Source organism: Dinoponera quadriceps, unplaced genomic scaffold (assembly GCF_001313825.1).
Source record: "Dinoponera quadriceps isolate SergipeBrazil2010 unplaced genomic scaffold, ASM131382v1 scaffold5229, whole genome shotgun sequence".
Classification (NCBI taxonomy): Eukaryota; Metazoa; Arthropoda; class Insecta; order Hymenoptera; family Formicidae; genus Dinoponera; species Dinoponera quadriceps.
In genome coordinates this window covers 356,946-374,328 of record NW_014559163.1, presented here as the reverse complement: position 1 = coordinate 374,328, position 17,383 = coordinate 356,946, and the positions used below count along the sequence as shown (strand labels likewise).

At 47.8% G+C, this 17,383-nt stretch overlaps 1 protein-coding gene across 1 annotated transcript in view; it reads left to right on the top strand.

Annotated features, from left to right (window-relative positions):
- The first annotated feature begins 5,366 nt into the window (after positions 1-5,366).
- The window catches only part of LOC106750227 (agrin-like), a 37,091-nt gene continuing 25,074 nt past the window's right edge, over positions 5,367-17,383 (top strand). The window contains exons 1-3 of the mRNA XM_014630418.1: positions 5,367-5,598; positions 7,051-7,237; positions 12,215-12,312. Of these exons, the coding sequence (XP_014485904.1) occupies positions 5,461-5,598; positions 7,051-7,237; positions 12,215-12,312 (423 nt within the window). The 5' untranslated portion in view covers positions 5,367-5,460. The remainder of the gene's footprint in view (positions 5,599-7,050; positions 7,238-12,214; positions 12,313-17,383) is intronic.

Genomic DNA, 17,383 nt, shown 5'->3' with positions numbered 1-17,383 from the left:
AGAGAGAAACTCGAGACACAAATCTGAAGTGACGATAAATCAAATTAACTCGAAAGTTTCGAGACTTCTCGGCCTCCCCTCTCTCTCTTCTCTCGGTAACTCCGCTACTATTTTGCGGTCGTGATTGGATGAAAACGGAACAGGGTGAAAGAGTAGGCGTCCTCGAGCGTGCCCTCGTGCTGCGGGAAAATGGAAACCCAGCTCCGGCACGCGGCACTGCGAGGTCGTAGACGGCGTTATCGAACCCGTCATAATTATCGATTTCTCGATAAATATACTCGCCACCGTAAGTTACCTTTATCAGCATCGTAAATACAATGGAGAAAAATATATAACGTTAAGGAACGTTTATTTCTCGGAAATAACGGGTAGGTAAAGGAGAAGGCGATGGAAAGGGTAGAGGGGAGGGGAAACGGGGGTGAGCGATATTAATATTTCAGAAAAGGAGAAGTCGTGTCTGTGCGTGCCGGATCGGCGAGCGAGCGAGCACGATGAACGGGCGAACCCGTTCATTTTTATGTAAATGAGATTTAAATCGAGTTACTCTTAATCTCAATCGCAGTTTGTGTCAATTGCTCGTTTATCATTGCCGCCGGAAATTATCGACAAATTTCAGTGCCACTCCACGTGTTATATCAGCGCCGCTGCTAATGACAATTCATTGATCAAATTCCCGGCTACGGGTTCGGTGGACTCGCTCCGGGAAATATTTTCCCAACTCATTTGTCGTCCCCGCCGAGAGTTCCCTTCCGGCCGAATTTTCTTTCCGACACCTTTTAAGAGAGAAAAGAAATAGGTAGAGAAATAATAATAGAGTGAANGGGGGGGGGGGGGTGAAGGAAGGTAAAGAAGACACGTTTATCATTGGCATCGAGCTTGGTCGCTCGCTACGCTTTTTCGCGAGTCGGTCGTCACGCATATCCAAACCTCGAGAAAAGGGAGGCCGTGGGCGCGCGCGCTATTTTCCTCACGCTCGAGCGTGCCGAAATAAGGGTCGACCGGGAAAAGGTAGAGCTGGCCATGAAGAAACGTCGGATTCCTGAGGCGTGGCGTCTCGGAAATGGATTCAACTAAATTCTCACACTCGCCTTAGCCGGGCTGAGCCGAACCGAGCCGAGCGGAGGCGTTACGCTCTTATGCGGCCGAGAAGCCGGAAAAGAGGGTGGAAATATGTATCCGTGTGTGTGTACATGTATGCGCGCGCCGAATAGAGAGCCGAGACAAATTCCCGAAAGCAAATGTGTTTATCCATGAAACCTTTTGCAAACGGAACTCAACGAGTCGGAAATTTTGACGACGTCGATTCGGCGAAACGATTTCCACTTTCGCGCCGGCTTGGATGCGCAATAATCGCAGCCCGTGACGACGATGACGACGGTGGCGATGGCAAGAAAAGGAAGAGCGATCTGCTCCTCTTTTCCCTCCCTCCCCACCTCCCGTATTCTAGGAAACGATTTCACGCCGGAGGCGTGAGTTAGTTGGCAAGAAACGAGCGGATATAAGTAACGGTGCGATCGGTTATCGATGATCGTGTAAGTGTCGATAGCGAGATTGCGCCGCCGGTTAGGGGCGACAAGAACGAACGTTGTCCTCGTTAAAAACTGGCGGAGACAAACGCCGATACTTGGCAGGGCTCGTATATGTATGTGTGTGTGTGTATGTGTGCGAGGTGCTTCGGTCACGAGGACGGAAGAGGAAATGAGTATTGGTCTCATTATTCAGATACGTTAACGCGCTGCTGGTCGCCACGCTTGACCGCTTGGAAATGTCAACTCCATAAACTAGAACTATCAATCGTGTCATAGTATAGCCGGTTATGGGGTCGGTATAATCGCAGTATCAAGCGTGATCGAAAAAATCGCAGTAACGAGCGCAATCTCAAATAAAGGGAATTAAGGAGATGCCGAAATCAATTATGAACTTAATAAACATCGATAACGTAGAAACTATATATTATAAATCATGTTTATAAATATTTAGCACAGGTTTTTCAAATTTCTTCATTGTATCAACTGTTATTATCTGTTTCAACAATTTTATTACAGACCAACTATTTTAAATGTAAAAGCTCCTAATCTCTTACACAAAGGTTAAATAGTTGACGATCGCGTATCGATAACGATAGTTTTATTGTTTGTAGCTGAACTAGGTTGCACTTTTATAGTGCAACAAATATGTAACTGAGCGTTGCGCCGGGAAAAGAAACGAAATTCTAGTGTTGTCCTATTTCAGTTCAGAGAAGAAATTAAAAAGAACAGGCTTAATGTCATAATGCTTATTGGGGAAAGAAGAAACGGGCGTAAGAAGTATCGGAGATCGACGGGCATTCAATCAGTTGACACTTGTCAAACGCTCAACGGTCAAGGACGAACACGCCGCTTTAGATTCCATGGATTAACGTTATCGCGCATCACGGCGTTGTCACCGTCAGCATAACGTCTCGACCGTGTAACGTAACGACGCCTCGTAGAGGCAGGTATCAAGCCAGCCGCACTTTCTGCCTGACGCGCTCGTAAAAAACTTATCTTTACGCATCCAGGCGGCAATTTGTCCGGCTTGCTCGCCGGGTCGAATCGCGCCGAAATTTTACGCCGTCCGCAACCCCGTAAATTGCGTTTCGCGCTCCTGACCTGACACCGGCTCGGATGCTCTTACGCGTTCATGTTTACGCGTCCCGGGCCTAAGTGGCACGAGGAAAGGAGAGAGAGAGAGAGAGAAGAGGAAGAGCGTGGCTTGCGAAAGGAAACTCATGAGAAGACTCGCGTGAGGCTTACGCGAGGCCCTTAGAGACGCGGATCGAAAGAGAGAAGACGGCAGAGCATGCATCAGGCCGGAAGAGCACCGCGGAGGCGCTGTTAACATAAACCCCGTCATTGCTCCCCAGACATAATACCCTTATACCGCACGCCCGCGCGTAATGTCGCGCCGAGTCTCGTCTCGCCTTACCTTCGTATCTCGCGCGCTTTCGGAGCGAGCGAGCCACGAGGAGAGGCGAGGAGAGAAGAAGAGCATCAAGGTCGTTCTACGAGGTGGAACTGAAGAAAACGACGCGGGGGCGGCCTTTCGATAAGAGAGTGAGGGAGGCTTCAGCCTATCGCGACTTTATTAGACGTACACAGTAAACAATTTTGTGTCACAAACGGTTCATCTAAATTTCTGTCACTTTAACAAGGTGAATATGTTGATTCAATATATATTTTTCGATCGACGATTCCTTCCGTAGTTCCTTGGTTACCCAATGCATTTTATCGGAATTATCGTCGGCGAACGAGACGGCATTCCCTCGTATTCGCATTCCTTCCTCCATTAAATTAAACGCTTATTCGCGAGTAATACGAGGAATGTACGAGGGGCTCATCAGTCACTCACTCACGTTGCGATACATCGCATCGCGACGCCGTCTTTGCAACACGTTCTACGGGAGATTCCCGGTCGAACGGCGGCCCGTCGTCCATACTGAAAAGGTCTTCCAGCGGCTTTCACGTCGTGCCTCGACGATAATACAAAGAAATCCGCATCAGGGTAATGTCGCGTGAAGTTAACGCGCCGGCGTAACCATCCCCGCCCGCCTGTCGGGGGTCGAATCGTGGCCGGTATTTCGATGAAGGCTGCAAGGCGGACGACGAAAGAAGCAGGGTGAGAAATCCCATTAAGGGAGACCTTGAAAGAGCCCGATGACATCGCTCTATCTATCTCGTCCGGTGCAAACGGCCGGGGACGATACAAGGATCTTTCTTGTGATCGCACGGTGAAAATTACGAAGCGGCGACTCAACGTCGTCAATAAACGTTGATTCGACGGGCATCCGAATGAAGAAGAAATAACGATTACGCCGTCAAGTTCGGGGAACGATGCGACGGCTAAGCGTGCGGGAATAATTTATAACAAACAAACACGCACGGAAGTATCCTTCGCCGATTTTCGTGGACCTGTCGAGATGCTGTTGAGCAGGTAAAATTAAGGAATGCGTATTCTTTATTTGTGCTTTCTCACACGTTTCAATATAATCTAATAATTAACTGTTAACAAATATTTAGGTACATACAATAACTATTATTTTACTATTATTATCGCCTTGAATATCTTCGAAGAATAAAAATAACCCCGAAACATTTGCACATTCGTCTCTTCATCGGAGAACTCCATCGGCGAAGTATGACGGCGCATATAATGCGTCGACGCGCCCGCTGGCGTTCCTTCTTAACTTGGGGCCGAGGTTCAAGAGGAGAATCTCCAAGTTTGTGTCTTGTTTCTCGCCGTCGTATTTCACCTCTAATGCGCCAAGCAATCATCGTGCTTTCGCACGACGAAATAATACGTACGTGTCTTCGGTAATTGTACGCGTTAACACCAATCGCGAAAGGGATGACGTTTGCTGCGACGCGAGAAGACGTCTCTCGTAGCGAGCAACACGACGAGATACTTTTCGAGATCGATTAGCGTTAGGCTCAAACTAGCTGGTACACTACTGACGTGGGAGAAAGAGGAGGGTTGCGGAAGGGGTCGGGTTGCGGAAGGCTCGAGTTTAGTCGCTCCACTGGACTGTAACTTGAGCTAACCCCGAGAAACATCACCGTCGGGAGAGAACTTGCCTCGTCAGCCGCCGGTATAAGGTCGAAACCTACCTACCGCCTGCAGACAGGAAACGGAATCCAACTTCCTTCCTCGGTCGAGGGCGAAGATTAATCTCGGCGCAGCCGTGTACCTGCATCCAGCTCGGCCACCCCCTCATCGCTGCCTCGTTTATATTTACGCATATTTATAAAAGGCATTTGTGGCGAAAGCGCGCGAACCGCACGGGAAGCAGCGGGAATATTTAGTCTGCGAATGCTATGATTCGCGCAGGTTCTCGTGAAACAGTTGTTTTCGATCCGTTCAGGATGAACGGATATTTCATTCAGCGACGGGGAAAAACAGTCTCGGATGGTACTTTATCCTCCCGCTAAAATTTCGCGGCCTATATCCACCGACCGCTTTTAGTAGCCTATCATTCCTATGCACGTCACTCGAGTCTGATGTCGACTCGCGAATTGATCCTTCCAGATCCTTGCGCCAGCGTGGAATGCGTGGAACCTGAGATCTGCCAACTGGACGGCTCGCGGCAACCGGCCTGTCGCTGCGGGGAACAATGTGGCTTGGAATTCGCGCCGGTCTGCAGCAGCGACGGCAAGACGTATTCGAACGAGTGCAGCCTCCGCCAGGAAGCCTGCCGATCGAGATTGCCGCTGAGGAAGGTCTACAACGGCGCGTGCAGCTCCGGTAATGCGAAAACCATTTCTAACGCGTTCGGCCGGTTCGAAATTTCAATTAAATATCACGCTTTGTCGCGAATCCCCCTTTCTTCCGTTCGTCGCAGGAACGAATCCTTGCGACGAGGCCAAGTGCAGCTCCTACGAGCAGTGCGTGATCAATCGTTATGGCATCGCCACCTGCGAATGCGGTCCCGAATGCGAGCCGGTGATGCGGCCGATATGCGCCCGCGGTGGTACCACTTACACGTCCATGTGCGAGCTGAAGAGACAGGCGTGTCTGGAGAAGAGTAACATCGAGGTCGCCTATGCAGGCACGTGCGGCTCTAGGGGACCCTGCTCGGAGAAGGTCAGTCGTCACCGCGCGGGGAACGCGCGGAACGCGTTCGTACGCTTCGTAGCATACTCTCGCGGTTACCGTTCGCTTCGCGATGCGGGCGAGATTACGGAGTTAGGTGGTCGGCCCCGAATTATTGCTCTTCAGGGAATGTTCCGTTCTTAGGAACGTTAACCACGTCTTGCGCGGCATGCTTCGTTAAATCGTGCGGATTGGCGACGAACTAGTGTGAATGCCGGGATATGTATCGGAAAGACAAGGAACGGCTATTACGCGTCACTTTCGGTAAATGCGCGCCCACCTCTATGCGTAGAGCGTTTATTTACAACGGTGGATAACGAAAAAAGAAGCAGAATCTGGAAAAAGACTTCCGTAGAGATCGGAATTTCGTTTGATTCGACAATAAACGAGTTATATATCATAAGACTGTCCTACATATATATATATATATATATATCTTCTAATCTTTCTTTATCTTTCGATTTCCATCTCTCCCTCTTTCTCTCTCTTTCATTGACATCGTCTACCGTTGTTTTCACAGGAAACCCTTGTTGCTATTCCAAGCGACGCGATTCAGTTAGATTTAAGTTAGGAATACTATCGGTCTGCAAAACAAGGTTTGTAATCGACATCAAGCGAGCTCGCGAAATGGAAATTGCTAGATGTATTCACCGCAGAAATTGGAAGGGATCAAGAGTCGAACGGCGCGGAATTTTTCTCTCTCTTTCTCTCTCTCTCTCTCTCTCTCTCTCTCGCTATTTCTTCTTCCCGATACTTTCTCGATTTCCTCGCGAAATTCGAAAGCTCGAGGTGAGATCCTCGCCGTTTCGACGAGTTCCTTCGCCGAAAGCAATTGTCGCTAATTGGATGACACCGAGCCGCGGTATCTCCGTGGGAAAGCCAGTGGTAGTGGATACCAGCGGGAAAAGGAACGGGAAAAGATCGTGCCCGATGAATTTTACAAAGCACTCGCGCAGTATCGAGCTGTCTTTCGCGCTCGCTTTCTCTCTCTCTCTCTCTCTCTCTCTCTCTCTCTCACCGGCGCCTCTCTCCTCGTGGATAGCCTGATGAACTTCGATATTTTCGATGTAGTCGAGAAAGTTTCCCCGCCAACTAATTAATTCCTTGTCTACATTTTTAATTCGATCGTCCTTCCCGCTCGGCGCGGAAAATCTACAGGAGGAAAAGTCCCCCCCCCCCTCCCCGCGATACAAGAGGAGAGAGATAAGCGCAATTATATCCTACGGCCTCCGATATTATTATTACAAGGCGACTTTATCGTGCTTTATTGAAGAGAGAAACGAGAGGAAGATCCCGTCACCCGAACGAAATTAAAATCTCCGACGGCGACGAGACAAGGAAGAGAAATGTGATGCGAGATAGTCCGTTCACCGTCAGTTGCATTACGCACCCAAAGCGACCGGCCGTTTAATAACAGTGCGTGTGCGCTTATTCGGTTCGCAGGTATGTCAATGGGGCGCAATCTGCGCGGAAAACGGCGGCAACGCGGTATGCGAGTGTCCGACTTGTCCGGCAGAATTTCAACCGGTCTGCGGCGATGACGGCATCAGCTATGGCAACGAGTGCAAGCTGCGCCTGGAGGCGTGTCAGCATCGACGGGAGATACGCGTTCTGTATCAAGGACTGTGCAGTGAGTACCGTGAGCGGAATTATCCCGTCGAGCCCCGTCCGTTTCGAGCATTTTTCGATAACGCGACCAGAGAGCTGAACGAACGAACGAATTTCGATCGCGCGACGCGGCTTGCCAAGAGGCTAAAACCGATAATATGAATCCTCCCTCTCTGCCTCTCTCTCTCTCTCTCTCTCTTTCCGCAAAACGATCGCCCACACAGAACCGCTTTGGCTTCTCTAAGTGTATTTAAATTTGTATTATCATTTTCTAATTGCACCCTCGCTCTGTCTCTCGCTTCTGCCTTTTGTGCCGCTATCTTTGTTCCGTCGTCTCGTCCCACCATCGCCGCGGAAAATATATTGCCGGCGAGTTAATCTCTTAAACAGCTCCCTCTGCCCCTTTCCGAGGTCCTTCGAAAGGTACTCCGATTAATCACATAAAATTCTGAATTCCCAATCCCAAACGAGCGGATCGCTCCGCATTGAGCATCCTTATCGGCGTCCTGCGATATTAAGCGCAGAAAATAATTTCCGACTCGCCGACGGGGCGTCGAAGGAGGACGGGAAGGAGAGGGAGCGTCAAGAGAACAAATCTGCGATTTTAATATGCCGGAGTGGTCGGACAGCGGCGGAGGGTTAATATACGGTCGCGTAACCGCCCCGGCGGTAACTTAAAACTTGCTACGACTAATTTGAATATCCGGCCGGAGTAAATTGAATTTATAACGGATTTCTGAACGATCTTAAGTAGCGCGGCGGCATGAAACTTGATTAACGTCGATGGCCTCGCGTGTTTCCCTCGGAATTAAACATCGATCGAACGGCCGGTCCGCACTTCTGTCACGTCGAAACGAAAACGATCGACGAAACGACCGCGAGAAGGAAAACGGAAAGAAGCGATCCATCGATCTATCAGAGAAAATAATCCTCTTAAGGTTTCATCGTCTCCATTCTGTTATTCTCGCATATAATGACAATTTTTCCGTTCTCTCACGGGGATACCGTGCGAGTGAGTGCTGTATACACTCGATAAAGTCATACACACCGGTCACGTCAGATACTTCCAGCGATACCGCGCCTCGGCTCGACGCTTCAGCGCGGAGAAAACGTTTCTTTTCTTCCAGTGTTCGCAATAGGAATTCCGGCGATATCGTAAACAACTTCATGAATACTGTACACGGCGATGCATCATCGCGGCTGCACGCGAGCCCACGCCATTAATCTTCATTTTATTATTTTCCACGATGCCTTTAATAACGACGACGGTGCCTTCCCGATCCTGGAAGGGCAGAGAGGGCGGTAGGGAAGAAGGGAAGGAAGGCGAAAGAGGCGAAGGAGGTTTCATCGACCGTGTACTTTACGACGTTGGCCCCTACCCTGCAATTTCATTCTTATTAATCCACCCTCTCCGCCCCTTGCCCTTTCCCCGTCTCTACTCACATCTCGATATTCCGGAACGAGGTACTATCGGAACCGCGGACTTGAAAAGGATGCGAATTCTTCGGCGATTTTCCCGTCCTGCGCGTCCTTTCATAAGTATACGATGAATATCGCGCTCTCGATCGCCTTTCCGTCTCTGTGTTTTCGTTCGGCAAATTTCCCGACGTATCGCGCGATCTCGCCGATACGAAAATAATAACAATGAGAACACCGAAGGGGGAGAGGGGGAAACTGCGTGTTTTCTCGGATTCGCGAAAGAACAGTGAAAGACGACTGACTATCTCTCTCTCTCTCCCTCGAAAGAGAGAAAGAGAAAGTACCTACCGAAGCAAAGTTTCGTAATTTCGTTTATTATTAAATAAATCTGTACTAAATAGCAAGAAAACGCGGGAAACTAAATCTCGTTTCTTCATAAACGGAAAGTTGAAGTCGCGAGTATGCGAGAATTTGAAAATAGCTTCGGTATCATTCGTGAGGTTACGACACATCCGACATAACCGCATCGTCTCCTCATTTTTCATTAAAACTGTAAGAGTAATTTAGTTGCTAGAATGAAAAACTTGATATCGGAAGACATTTTTTCTCGTACTTGTGATACATGTAAATAGTGTAAACTTTGATTTCAATTAACGCATTTTCGGTATGTTCAATCTTTTTCTAATTTTACATATAGATGTAAATCGTGCCTCGATTAATATGCTGTTGAAATTCGAAAGGATTCCTAAGAAAATAAATTACGGACCAACTGCCTTAAAAGCGTCGAAGTAGCATCAAAATTTCAACTCGGGTTTCGACATCGAGCCGAGATCTCACGAGGTCACGCGCGGTTATGCGATTATAAGAGGTGCGCATTAGTTGAACGATGAATATTACACTGATAAATATTACCACGGCACTTTTCGCTCTTCTCGAGTTTTTCTCGGAGCTGGCGGCCTTTTTTCTCCGTCTAACCAGAGACGGGAGTGTATCGCGGGAATTAAACGAGGGAGAAAATCCTTCATCCTGCTTCCATCCGACCCCGTCCACCCGTCAGCCTCATCTTTCCGCTCGTCTTTATGGAAATCACTCGCGAATGAGGTGCTTTTCAGCGCGAAACAAACGCACAAGTTGACGTTAGCCTGGAGAAACGATTGCAGAGCGACACCTGGCACTGTTCATTTCCAACGCAAATCTGCGTACTCGCGAAAGCATTGCTCGATGCTCGCACGTATTCCCTCCAATGACTCTCAAGTATAAGTAACCTACATCGAGTGGTCCGAAATCGCCGACGTGTAGTAGTTTAGCTCGTTATTAGTTCGTTACCGGTTGATTATTTATTAAAATGTAGAATCACTTTTGCAATTTAACCGTTGCCCGACCACTATGTATCAAGTATAATAGAATAGGTGGCACTCTAAAATATATAATCTAATTACTATATGTATTCGCTACTAGCATTTGATAATGTGGCAGCAATTCAAAATGGAAGATACATTATTTATACATTATTCATACATTAAAAATCTTAAAAAGGCAGAAATGAACATTACATTATTACCTGACAACTAGTTATGATTTTCCATCTGAACATTTCCAAATACAAACAATTCGAAGAGAAAAACACTAACGATACTCCTTGACATTTCAAGGCATTGGAAGTATCCTGTTGATATATCTCCCGTTGCTTTTTCATGTTATATTTTTTCTCCTTCGAGGCATAAACAAAACGAAAGATGATACGCTCAAACGAAGCGTGTTCGGGACACTTTTTTTCGTTCAGGTCGGGCGTCAGGTTTATATCGGTCGATCCGCGAACTTTTCCGATGTATCTCGTACTCGTGTCTTCTACGCCCGACGGCGGCGACGACGCAGAAATAAATCGTAACATTTCCGATTTGCATCTTTATTAAAAAGTTCCACTTGTCAACACGGCACGGACAAGCGAGCCCGCTATCAGAAGGAAGATTTATCAAGCGCGCCCGCTGGCATGGGAATACGTTTAAACAGCGATTCCATCAAACTACTTCCCACTCCCCCTCCTCCTTCGCCATCACTACCATCACCCTCCGCTGCCAGTCAACGTGCGACACTCTAAGGCACCGAATATAAAATCGCGTACTCACGAAAGTTAGTCTAAACACAAACAGTAATTTCCATCACAAAAATCTGATGAAACGCGATGCGGGACGATGAGGTTGGGTGATCCGCCGTGGAGTACCTACGAGACGCGTACCTATGCCGAGGTTTACCGAACTTTCCTCATAACACACTCGGGGAGCGCGCCCGGGAGAAAGATTGGATTGCTTTTAATATCGCGCGGCAACCGGTGAATTTGAAATCGCAGATTTGGATTTGGAGATCGAGAAACGCAGATTAGAAATCTAAGAAGCTTTAGTCTCACTCAATGTTAAAAACAGCCGGTCAGCAAAGCATTAAGATAACGGAACACTCCGTGCAATTACACCCTTATCGCGTAATATTCCGCCTTCACAGCCGGCATTTCGACACCCTCCTACAACGGTCTGTTCGAGACGTCACACCGCGCAATATTTCCCCGTAATAAGCTCGCGGTAATAATAGAATTACGGTTCCGCGACGCACGCGATCCGCTATCGCAGTCGCCTATAAATCGCGCGGCGCGCGATGATTTTCATTAAACCGCCCCACCTCTCTCCTGCGCACGGACAGACCTCTGTCCGGCCGAGAGCGGTGGAAATCGAGCGGAACGCGCGCCGGTTAGAATTCGGTTTCGTGCGCCTCGCGACGTCGCTCCGCGCTGAAATCATATGAGTTGTTACCCCGCGGCATGCACGCTGCATATGCATACGCTTCCTTGCGCTCGTCGCTATCCTCCCGAGCCCCTCTCCGTCCCCTGCCTTCAACCCTCCCTTTCTCTCGTTTGCTATCCATAGTCACGCTCCGCGTGACGATTCTCGTGGCACCCGTCGTTTTCGAGCCCGTCGGAAAACCCGGAGGGAAGCCACCGCATCCACGAGCATCATCGACGCGTCGACGACTGGCTGAATCTCGTATATACCCTTCCCCTCTCTCTCTCTCTCTCTCTCTCGGTCTCTTTTCCTCTAGTTCTTCGTCCCGGCGGCCCTCATACCTGCCGTGGATTTCAATGAATTCTAAAGATAACTTCTCGACTGGCAAGCCGCCGCCGTCGTCGCCATCGCTCTTTCCACTCTTTCCACCGGCCACCCTTCTGTTATTCGCGTTTCGGTAGCGCCCTTTGTCTCGACCGTTTCCTACCCCTCTCCCTGCAGCTACCTACTCACGGCCACTGGGAGAGAAAATTCCACTCGAAACGGACGCCGTTATGCAAATAGCTGCGCGGGAATCTTTATTAATGTTATCCTGAGGCGGTCAGAGGGCGGCTCTCGCTCGTCCGGGCGGCCGAGGGGGTGGCGAGCGCGTGATTAGTGAGCCGAGTGATGTCACGAAACGAAAGGAACGTGTCGGCGGAATCTGCGCGCCGGCATGTAGACCAGCAGACCGGAAGCTCAGGCGCGGGCTGCGTCACGCGAGATGCGCGATTTACGCTTTTAATCGCGTGTCAACGATCTGTTTGCAGACGGTTGCGAGAACAAGAAGTGCGAGTTCTACGGCGAGTGCGAGAGCGACAGCGCCGGGGAGGCCAAGTGCGTCTGCCCGTCCAAATGTGAGACCAACGTAAGTCTGTGGAAAAGTATTATTTGTGTTTCACTGGCGAATGGAAAATGCATGCAATTCTGACCGCTCATGACGAATGTGTCGCGCATACTTTAACGAAGTCACATTCGTTACTTTTTTTTTTTATCATCCGTGCGGATATTCTATTGTAATATTTAATTTCAACTTGTATAAATATTCGTTACGCCTGACAATTTTTACTTTTTATTTTGTGACATGTATCTTGTACTCTCGCGCATTTATGTGTGATCTCTCTTGATTATTCCGGATCTATCATAGCTACATCAAATATCAGAGGCAAAAGCATCTATAAAAATATTTTTTGCAATGACTGGTTATACTAGTTACTTTCCTTTATCATCCACGAATAATCGGTCGAAGTATTTAATTTTAACTTGAACAAATATTTATTACACGCGCTACCCTTTATTTTTTATTTTGATGCGCATTTTGTTTTTTCTTGTATTTACATGCCGCATCTGTCTCTTAATTATTTTGTATTTATCATATGACGTATTAAAAGCAAAAACACCAGTAAAAACATTATTTACATAATTGCATTGCTGAATACGCGATAGAAAATTTATGTTTTCACTGCTCGCGATAAATACGTCGCCCATAATTTAACGAAGTAACTGATTACTTTCTTTCATCATTCGCGAACATTTGATCGCGATATTTATTCGCGCGACTTGGATATATATTCGTTATACGTGTCAATTTTTGTTTATTCCGACATGTACTTTGTCTTCCCGCGTATTTATATGTTTCCTTGATTATTCCGGGTCCATCACAGCCGCGTCGCACGGCAAAGGCAAAAATGTCGGCGTTTCTATTTTTCTGTATTTCTATTTGCGCGACGTTTCGAGAAGATATCAACGTCAACGAACGTTACGAACGCGCTCGTTCCAGCTCTAATGAATAGCGCGACCATAAATATGTCAGGAGAACACGTGACGCGCATTATGGAATATTAAATGGAATGTTCAAGTTGTTTGGATTATTCAAAATTGTCATTTGCATTCGCGCCACTTCGATCATCTAAATTTTATAAATGTTTCGCCTGTCTTGTTTGCATTTCGCGAAAATATCACGCCGATGAACGAGCGCGGCCGCGCGCGCACTAGAGAAATGACTCCCCGAATCGAGGCTTGACAGTCGCGCGGTCGTGCGAAATTTCGAATTCAATAAATCGCGCGTACGTATCGCGCGCGTGCCTGCTTGTTTGAAAATAATTCTTTCGAACGGGTGTTCAGATTAATTCACGCCGTTCGGGAGCGGAGTCAGTGTCGAAGGAACCTGCTCGGCGAATTAAATATTCCCGCCGTGTATTTTATGCCGAAACAGATTCGCGCATTTAAATAGATACTTGTAAATGCTCTGCGCGTCACACAATGCAACGCATACACGCGCACACAGAAAAATACATACTGCGCACAAGTAAATGTTACTTGTTTGAAGTATTTTGCGAATTTATATGTCCGCGAATATATCATAAGTTTATCATAAGTATTAAATTTATCCAGAATATAGTCATCCTGGTAGGTTTAATATTTCAAGGAATATTAATTTTCCGTCAGCAATGTGTAATTGAGCACCTCGTATGTGCATTCTGCAGTGTGAGTCTTCGACCATGCAAATTTTTATACTGTTCTAGACTGTGTAAAAATCTGAGAAAAATTTTCCTATTCTTTTGAAAGCTTTAATAACAAGTTTTTACAATCGTAAATGTCGGATTGTATTTACTTGTCTTTTACAAATTGAAAGAAAAAGCACCGATAACACCGAGAGCACACACATCGTGCCTTCCAATCTCTCCCCGCCGTCTTTCGCGGATGCTCGCGGGGCCCGTTCGTTAGCGTAACCGCCGTGAAATATTCACACGATGATGAATGGTCCCCACGCGCGTGCGTACGTATCCTCGAGCAGTGATATTTTGTGTTTCCCCAAGATCGTTCGATGCTGAGCAGAGAGAGGAAGCCGCTTCGTTAGGAACGTGACGAGAAATGTAGCGATGGCGGGAGGGGGAGAACTTGGCGGTGCGCGAAAGGGGATGCTGACGCATTTGCATGCGCTGTTTTCAGGACTTTCCATCAACGCCGTTGAATTCTGTGCGCCTCTAGCTCGCTTTATTATATCCTTCTTCTGCGAATGAATGGCCTTTTCATGTTTCATTAGGCGGTCGACAATAGTCAATAGCTCCCGCCGCAAAATGTCGAAAATTCCGACGATGGAAATGCGACGCGTTCGCGTGCGAGAGCCGTTCTCGATGCGCGACGGTCGCGCGGCATGTTGCGCGCGTGGAAAGAAAGAGAAAGAGATGCCTGTACACTCACGCTCGCGCGTGGGAAAAAGTTTTAATTAACATTTTGTTCTCGCGCGCATCCGCACGGTTTCGTCGGCCGCGGTTCAATGCGCTTTATCTGTCGGTGTTCTCTCTCGCTCTCGCGCGCGCGCGCATACCACGAGTAAATGCACGGAGCATAAATAGCCGGCACATTCACAGCGACCCGGATCCTAAGCTAATTAGTCCTAAGTTAATTAGTTAAATCAACGAGTCACCGTGCGATTCGCCGCCGCGATGTATGTACGGACCGAGCTGATTGTTACGGTGTAAAAAAAATATAGGAACGAAACTAAATGGGAAAGGAAAGTCGCGAAACGCGCGGAGAAAGGTGAATATGTCTTCCGAGACGAATTTTTTATGCTATTTTGAAACTACCAAGAATAGTTTGCCCCTACATGGCTTATAGACGAATAAAGACCTGTTTTGACGACATTCATTAGCTTCACTCTCGAACCGTTAATTGTACATATAGAAAAAATTGTTAAAATCAAGTAGGGTGAAAATCTTAATTCGGACTAGGTTGTGCGAATCGCCGGCAGATCGGTGCGGCTGAAATCTCCTAGCCGGATCCTTATTCTCGCGTTACTCCCGCTAATAACTGTTTAATAGCAACGATTTTTGATACGCGCGCCGACATAAATCCAGCCGCGCACACCCGCGGGTGCTGCAACCTCCGCGGATTTATTTGCCTATTTCGGATCGATTTCCGATAAATAATTTTTCGTACCTGCTCGAGCGAGCGAACGTGCCCTGATATTACAGTCTCCCTTCCTTTATCTAACTCTCTCTCTCTCTCTCTCTACCTCTCTACCTCCCTTTCTCCTCTCTCTCTTTCGTTTTTTCCCGGTCGGTCGCGGTGGATCGCGGCGCCCAGAATGCAATGCATGTTCCGTTCATCAAGATAGCGTTCCGCAGAAAATTTAACCGATCACGCCGGAGATAGGGCGGACAGATAGCAGTTTGGATTTCACGGATTCGCGGAACGTCCTGCTGACGGCGAACGGCGAACAATTCCGAATTTCCTCAGCGCGTTCTACCCCTTCGTGGTCGTCCGTGACGGTGCGGCGGCGGCGAAGCGACAGGAATAAGGGATGCGCCCGGAGAGACAGGGGTTGAGAAAAGGATTAGGTTGGCAGGTTTCGCGCTGTAGGAACGGAAGAACGAAGTCTCCGTGCCGACTCTATTTTTCCGGAATGATGAGAGAGAGAAAAGGAAAATCCGAGTCACTCGGTCACGGACGCTTATCGGCCGGTGCGACCGAGCCGACGACGAAAACCGCGCGGCGGATCTCCCGCTCGTCCGTTCCTCGAAAACGGTGCACCGTGTGGGAATTCCGGAACGTGTTTCCGCCGGATAACGCGGGATCAATTACGTGGGACGAACGGGAGAGAGCTGCTGAAATTATTCGAACTGACCCCGATCGCAGCCTCTCTGACGGATTACTCGATGTTCATCGAAAAATTACGAACGAAGCACCATTCCAAATGAGATAATTAATTTTTCGCGTTACTCGGGCGCGCCTGCTCACTCGTTCGCTCGCGATGTGCGTAAAATCTGGACTGAATTTGGACCGAAGCAAAAATTCGACTAAGTCGATACCTTCGCGGTGTTATCCTCGTAATGCGCGCGCGCGTTACAGTAAAAATCATCCCGACTCTCTCCAGAGTCGCTTTGGCGCCTGAAATCGCATCTCCTCTCCGAGTCGGAATGAACTCTTCAACCGCTCTGTCTCCGTTAGATTTGAAAGAAACGCGCGTTAACTTTTGCGTCATAGATTTAAACCGGTGTTTTTATTCTTAATTCAGGACGGAACGTCGCGCTCGCCCGCGCGCAGAACGCGGGGAAATGCGTTCGCATACAATAATCCTCTTAATGAAACACGAACCACGGGTTCGCGCTCGTGCACACGGATTAACCTCGGAAAATGAGCTGACTGACGTCAATTAAACTTAACGTGGGAGAGCGACTAAATCGTGCGGACTCTCGCGGAAACTTCCGGCGCCCGCATGCCGGATGCGGCTATGCTGCGTCTCGCAGCAACGGCCGTAATAATAATATCGTTCTCCTCCTTCTCCTTCCCCTCCTTCCTACACCTGCTCTTCAAAACGGTCGAAGATACCGGTAGCCTCGAATTCCAATTAGAAACGAAACGACGTCAACAACGAGGATTTTCTTTACGCAAACATGCGCGCGCACGTGTCTATTTGCATAACCGTTTGCATTGTTATGCCGGACGCATCGGCGGAAGAGACGAAAGTTGGTACAAATTATAAATTATACCGGTAACCGCTACCGTCGAATAATTCATCGCTGATTAATTGTACATTTTAAACACGTAATAATCGCAGGCTCGTTGTCGGCTAATTCGATAGTCGATCGCCGATTATATTCTGCGTTTTGTAATTAATTTGGATTGCTCGCGCCGATCAGTCGGCGCGCTGTGTTCTGGGCAGGAAGAGAAAATAAAAAGATAAGAAGATTAAGACTTTTTCGTATATATTTTAAACACGTAGAAGAAGAGCACCTACGTACCATTTTGTTTGTAGGCTCTAAGGCTCTATAATGAAGGTGCAAAATTAAAATTGATGTGTATGGACACAAACCAGAAATACGTTTCTACCGAAATATATGATAATCGGGCGAAAGTTATTATATATTTCCTCGCAGATAACTACCCTTAACTATACTTTTTTAAGATGTTTGAGGATTGACAGATTTAGAAAT